Source organism: Anarrhichthys ocellatus, unplaced genomic scaffold (genome assembly GCF_004355925.1).
Source record: "Anarrhichthys ocellatus isolate YVR2014 unplaced genomic scaffold, GSC_Weel_1.0 scaffold9, whole genome shotgun sequence".
NCBI classification, from domain to species: domain Eukaryota; kingdom Metazoa; phylum Chordata; class Actinopteri; order Perciformes; family Anarhichadidae; genus Anarrhichthys; species Anarrhichthys ocellatus.
Window position 1 is genome coordinate 8,471,756 of NW_022280039.1, and position 6,637 is coordinate 8,478,392.

A 6,637-nucleotide genomic window follows, 5' to 3' on the forward strand; every position below is an offset into this window, starting at 1 on the left:
CACACACACACACACACACACACACACACACACACACACACACACACCAGAGAGATAGAGGAGTTGATTAGGGAAGCTGAACACTGGCTAGGTTTCTGCTGTTATCTGTCCCTACCTGTCAGGACTGCAGCCATTTTGCAAACACTTAAGTTCACGCTCTGGCTGACAGGAGACAGGAACACCCCTTTTTGAGGAGCATAACTCCCTCTTCTGTCCCCATGGTTTTGTCTCTTGTCCTCTTAGCTCAGTTAAGGTCTCTGACTTTCTCTCTTTGCACAGGTAGGAGAGGTCGTCAACACTTTATGTGGCTACAAGACTCTGGATAATGAGGTAAGAGGAACAACGGCTTATAGTAGACACATTTTAACATTGGTTGTACGTATCATGACTCCTAACACGGCATGTCTGGCTCACACAGGGGACCACTTTAGAAACCGTTTATTTGTTAACATGTCAAAACCACCTTGAAAATGTCTGCAGTCACAATTTTAGTGAAGGTCCCACTTTTCTTTCAACATAGTAGAGCTGCAGCAAATAGTCGGTTAATTGAGGAAATAATTATTTAATCAAATTGACATGTTGCTGTTTATGGGTTTAGTAATGGGCAAAATGGATAAAATCTAATAATATGGAAATGATCTTATATTGTTATTTTTAATTCATAAACCCTTTTTAGATCAAGTAACCAGATGGAAATGCATGTTTGTTTGCTAATCCAGTCAGTCATTGATGAAAAATCCTATAAAAAGTGTCGCATATAAAATGTAATTATATATATTTATCAATACTCGGTAACTTTAATATATTTCATGCTAGACAAATAAAATAATGATATTCAAAAGGCTTGAAACATTCTTGCTAAACACAAAGAACCCTTGTTAAAACAAAGGAAAGAATTCACTTACCGTATTGGCCAGAATATAAGACAACCCACTTTTTGTTTTTGAAAACCCCAAACACGTTCAGACTAGTTTTTGTTTTTTTTTGTTTTTTTTCCTGAGATGCTATCAATCCAAGTAGAAGAGTGACCTCATCTCTGAAGCCTTTTCTCTTGTAAAACATCAAATACTTCCATCAAAGCAGAACGTAAATCCCCCATTTACAGCTACACACACACACACTCCGGCTCTTTAAGTGGTCATAAGCATTTCTTTCACTCAGTTTTCTGAGCATCATTACATTCTGTGACACCAATTCTTGGCAGCTTTTTTTTTTTTTGCAGTAAAGCAGTTGGAGGACGCTTTCCACTCATTTTACACATGCTGTTGGAACGCACTACATACTCAATTTTAATGTCGTACATAATATGAATAGTATGTTTAGTATGCGGTTTTGAACAGAGCCTGCACTGGTACTCTCTCCATTCAACAATAATATTTGATCTAGTTTTTACAGCTGAAATTGAAATACCTTCTGCTGTGTGTGACAACTTTGGAGTGTTAGAACTCCACAGATGCAGCTTGCTAGTCTTCTTCCCTTCTTTTAGAGGTGGTGACTGTTCAGTTTTACTTTGAAACTGAAACTTTCCTCTTGTTGTCTTCCTCTGGTCTGTGCATCAGCGTGAAACCCTGCATGAGGTGATCTATGTGCGGGGCTGCATCCATGCAGTCAACCTCTGGATGAGTGACAACATTGGAATAACTGTTGCACTCTGCTGCGCCATTGGACTTCCCCAGGTAATTTAAAAGTCACAGCACCGACTCGCTGACACTGGAGTTGGTTCAAAAACTTGCTTCCGTGGCTCATTTTTTTTTGACAGTTTTATGCCATTTGATAAATTACAATTTGTCTGCTACACATTGCAATGTCTGTAAATCTTCTCATCCATATATTTAGACTTGTCGCAGCAACCTCACAGAGAAGTAATTACAACAATTACTCTTCTAAAGCAACTGCATAAATAAATACCATTGGCTCTTTCCTGCTTCGGTATAGATTGTAGCTTATACATTTGTCTAAATATAGTTAATAGTGCCCTCGCACCACTGTTTTCTGAGAGAAAAATCTATGTATAAAGTAAACAATAAAGTTGCTAACTTTATTTTTTCAAACCCCGAGATGCTTTTGTACTAACGAGGTCCAACGTCTCCCTGCAGCTGCTGGGCATCATGCTGAGCTGCATCTTCTGGAACCTGCTGGTGGACATGAGCGAGTCGACCGACATGGTGGACTTCAAGCTGAAGAAGGCAGAGGTTGAGTACAACGAGCTGGACCTGGGTGGTGCCGGCTGGTGCATGTGTCTGCCGAGGGACGGCGGCTACCTGCCCGTCCCTGTCGTTGAGCCCGATCTCGACCCCATCGATGTTCACATGCAAAGGCTCAAGAAGCAGGCGCCTCTCACTCACTCTCAGCTCCGAGAACTGCAGCAGTCCAGATCGGCCACCGGGCTGGATGAGGTAGACATCGGCCGGAAGCAGAAAAGGGAACACTAGTTGGTCTTTTTGCCCTTTCTTGCCTTTCGGGTTTGGCCTTTTGTTTTTCTGTCGTTGTGATCATTGCATTTGTTGAAGTTGTGTTGCACTACTTAATGGTTGAACCTGTCCGTCATTGGATCAAGAGAAAGTCAGTGAGCTAAAGGGATCAAAAGTACTTTGGCACTTTGTTGGTGAATCTGTTTACAACAAAACTTGAAGGAACAACATTGGCTTTTAAAAAAACACATTTCTTTTGTCTTTGTGGCGGTTGATATTCAAAGATTCGTGGCATTATGTTGCATTTAATTTATTAAAATTGTTTAGCCTTTGACATTGAGCTATGTCTCATGTGCTAAAGCTTACCTCAGGCTGTTTTGAAGAATAGCCCAGTAGTCAGAGGACAGTACTATTTGGTGTGTAAATTAATTGTAGCTTGAAAAGATGTTTTTCAGTGTCCGAGGAATAGCCGAGTATGTCTTGCGTGTAGCGTCTGTGACGGATGTGTACAGTTTGTGTATTATTTCTTTTTACTATGATTTGATTTGATTTCGTGCAGTCGGTGTACATTGTAAGACTGGTAGTTGTGGAATAACATGGGATGCATGTTTTGTACTGTATATAAAGTCAATTAAGAAAAAATTAAAAATTCTCAGTTTACATGTTAGGTTGTCATGGGGGGGGGGGGGGGGGCTTCAGTCTATTCCATTTTTAAACTAAACTTTTTATTCCATCTTTTAATGGAACAACTAAAGGGATTATCCAGACTACAAATCCAGTGAAAATCTACTCTTGACGGTTTTTTGTACCTGAGTTATGCACTGTTTTGAGCTTCCCCCTAGCTCCTGCCTTGTAACAGCACTACTGTTCTTGTCAATAAAGCTGAATTTGTCTACTGATTTTTTTTTTTTGTGCCGAGTTGCTTTGCATACAAACACGATGACGCTGCAATAAATTTCAGCCGCAAACTGAAACATCTTGTCTCCAGAGAGGATTATATGTCATTCGGTGTTACTCACCAGAACGCATCGTGTGAGGTCAAACAAATGTGTTGAATTTTCTTCCAGCCTGTAGCGGCTTTTCTACAATATAATCGGGTGATTATTATAACCAAATTTCTTTTCTTTTATTTAAAATCCAGATTACCTTCCAATTGACATTTGTATATTTATTAGATGAATACAGAGCATTTAAACCGACAGGATGTGATCCAGCTTTGGACTTAACCGTTAATGGTTTGACATTTTGAGAAATATGTATATTCTCTTTCTTGCCGAGAGTTAGACGAGAAGACTGTTAAGTTTCTTGGCCAGGACCAGTCGCCAGGCAACCAATGGAGATTTTGACTGGCGTTAAATAGTCAACATGAATTCCTGCCTTTGTGTTTTCCCGACCACTGTTCTTTGACCTCCATGGAAAAATCACCATAAGCTCACGGAAAGATGTGAAGCAGAATTCATAATTTTGGAGAAGAACCGCGGGGCTGAGATGCACTGGTGAACGTCGTTGACGTGGATTTGGGTAATTAAGCGTCTTCACTAAAACTTTTCTCAGTAAATCCTTTTGGAACCTAATTAATGACGTGTGTCTTAGCTTCAGCACTGTTCTCTTCCTTCCTCTTGTGCCCCCCACCACCACACTCCCTGTTTCACACACTGCCTCCTTAAAGACCTCTATCTGGATGAGACCAGCCATGTTCATTCAATTTCACATTGTACGCAGCTCTCTCTCTCTCTCTCTCTCTCTCTCTCCTGCGGGTTATCTCTCCTCATTCACTCTTCACCTCTCTTCCTCCCTCATCATGATGATCAAGAGACAGCAGGTGGATTAATTATGGCAAGGAGAGGAACTGCGTCAGCCATAAGAAATAAAAAAAAACACCACTCAACGGCCTGACAGCAGGATGTGCGCACATCCAAACAAGCCGTGATTATGATAATGTGGACATGAATTGTTGATACAATCAGGAGAGGAGGAAAACACACATTCACACAGTTCCCACACCCTTATCTGTCAGGGAACAGGCTCCAGTATTTGGAGGCGCACTATCCATATTGCTTGCTGCACATATATTGAGCTCAGATAATAACACACAATGTCCAGGATTCTTGTACATTTGCTGAAATTACAGCACACAGAGCAGCACACATTGTCAACAACCTACAGCCATACGGTGGAGAGAGCTGATGAACAGCAGAGCCACAGAGAGATTATATCATCTTGTTTTTGATCATCGATCATAACATTACTATCATTCCAAGTATTTGAGCTGTTATAATGAGAATGTGTTTAAACATTTAAGTATCAAAAATAAAAGAACTGCAAAAAGGGTTAAAGGTTTGAGACAAAAAGCGCTGTGGCGGTGATCTGACACTCTCAAAGGAACATCGACCTAGAGAACATACCCGGCTGTATCATGTACTTTAGATAGACTCTAGATAATAGACTTACGTACATACTATTGCACTTCTTTTGGCAACTAGAGCAGTCATCCTGTGCAAGACACCGTTTGCTTTTTTGGATTTATTGGTGCTCCGTGGAATGTTCAAAGTATATTTTATAATCCAACCCTAATATGAATTTCTCCAGAACTTTGTCCCTGACCTGTTTGGAGCGCTCCTTGGTCTCCATGGTGCCTCTTGCTTGGCGGTGTTGCGGACTCTGGGAGCTTTAAGAACAAGTGTATACTGAGATCGTCTGATGCCCACAGGTGAACTTTATCTAACTAATTATTTGACTTCTGAAGGTAATTTGCTGCAGCAGATTATATTTAGGGTCTTCATATCAAATGGGGTGTATACATTTGCAAGTACCACTTTTCAGTTGTTTTTTTGACATTTTTCAAATTTCATTTTTTAAATTTCACCTCACCAATGTTGATGGTTTTGAGTAGGTCCATTACATTAACAAAAATACAAAAAGCCATTTAAATTACAGGTTTTAATAAAACATAATAGGAAAAAACAACAAGGTGGGTGAATACTATTGCAAGGCACTTCAGTAAATGTACTTAGTTACTTTCCACCGCTGCTTAAAACAGTGCAATGCCTCATAATGGCTACTAGGGGTCAGACTGTGGGGGAACAAATACAGTAAATCAATGAAGGCCTACCAAAGTGACACTCATCAAAGGGTTCTAGAATCTCTTCAATCTCAATTTTGTAATGTGAGATTCTGCAAAACATATATATTTTTTCCCTAATCCTATTTGAATACCTTTTCTCCTTTTCTGAAACACATATTAATGTCACTAGCATCAATCCCTGGCATGAGGTATCTCCAGCTCTCTCTTTTAACATTTGCAGGATGGACAAGTGTCCACGCCTGTGTGCACCCTTGATTGAATTACCTACGTATCTGGCAACTGTAACAGGGACAGCTTGACCAAATAATTTGCAGTCAATTTCACACTAAATGCTCCATGTGCTGCAGTGTACCAACGCACATTTGAGACTTTTACCAGAAGCTTCTCCCTCAAGGGTATGAAGACTAAAGATGTATTGTAGTGCATGGTTACACAGGGGCTTCTCATCAATCTTAAACCCTCCGTCTCATCCTCCTACTTAACCTCTTTAGTTTAATTGCTTATCACAGCCGCACCTCTATGGATCTGCAGTCCCACTCCATTAAGTTTTCAAAGACTACCTTTAATAGCCTCTCTCTAGTGTTCTCCGCTCTATGATTTTGCACAATGTGAGGAGAAGCAGAGGGGTTATGATCGAAACAATCGACTGAGCAAGCTTCAATTTATTTGTTGCTAAGAGCTGAGAGGGTTTTTGGAGCAAAAGTCATTTGCCATTTTGAAAGATTAAAGTGTCCCCCTCTCACGTACTAACTCAGTTGGAAATCATCTGTCTTCTGTGTTCGATAGATTCAAGAGTTATTTTGTTATTGTAATTTACTTTCTGTTCGTTGAAGCTATATTTTTACTCAACATGTCCTCTCTTCCGCCATTACAGTCACTGATTTTCTCCCAGCAGGCCTTTTGACAACACAGAGAGAAGGGTGTGAATTGATAGAGTTGAGTATACTGTATGACCATATCATACATCTAAAGCAATGAGCATGTTTATATTATAATTGTGGCACTACCCTAAGGTCAAAATGGGAACTAGAACCCAGTATCTCCTGTTTACTAGACAGGAACATTAACAAACTAAGCTAGCACGTCCATGAATATCTTTTACTCTGATAGTAAAGCTCAAATAATATCAAAGACATGTCTG

The 6,637-nt window shown here is 40.1% G+C and overlaps 1 protein-coding gene across 1 annotated transcript in view; it reads left to right on the forward strand.

Annotated features, from left to right (window-relative positions):
* LOC116384699 (tetraspanin-15) overlaps positions 1–3,310 on the forward strand; it is a 13,832-nt gene extending 10,522 nt beyond the window's left edge. The window contains exons 6-8 of the mRNA XM_031849607.1: positions 280–330; positions 1,560–1,676; positions 2,097–3,310. Of these exons, the coding sequence (XP_031705467.1) occupies positions 280–330; positions 1,560–1,676; positions 2,097–2,432 (504 nt within the window). The 3' untranslated portion in view covers positions 2,433–3,310. The remainder of the gene's footprint in view (positions 1–279; positions 331–1,559; positions 1,677–2,096) is intronic.
* Positions 3,311–6,637: the final 3,327 nt, after the last annotated feature.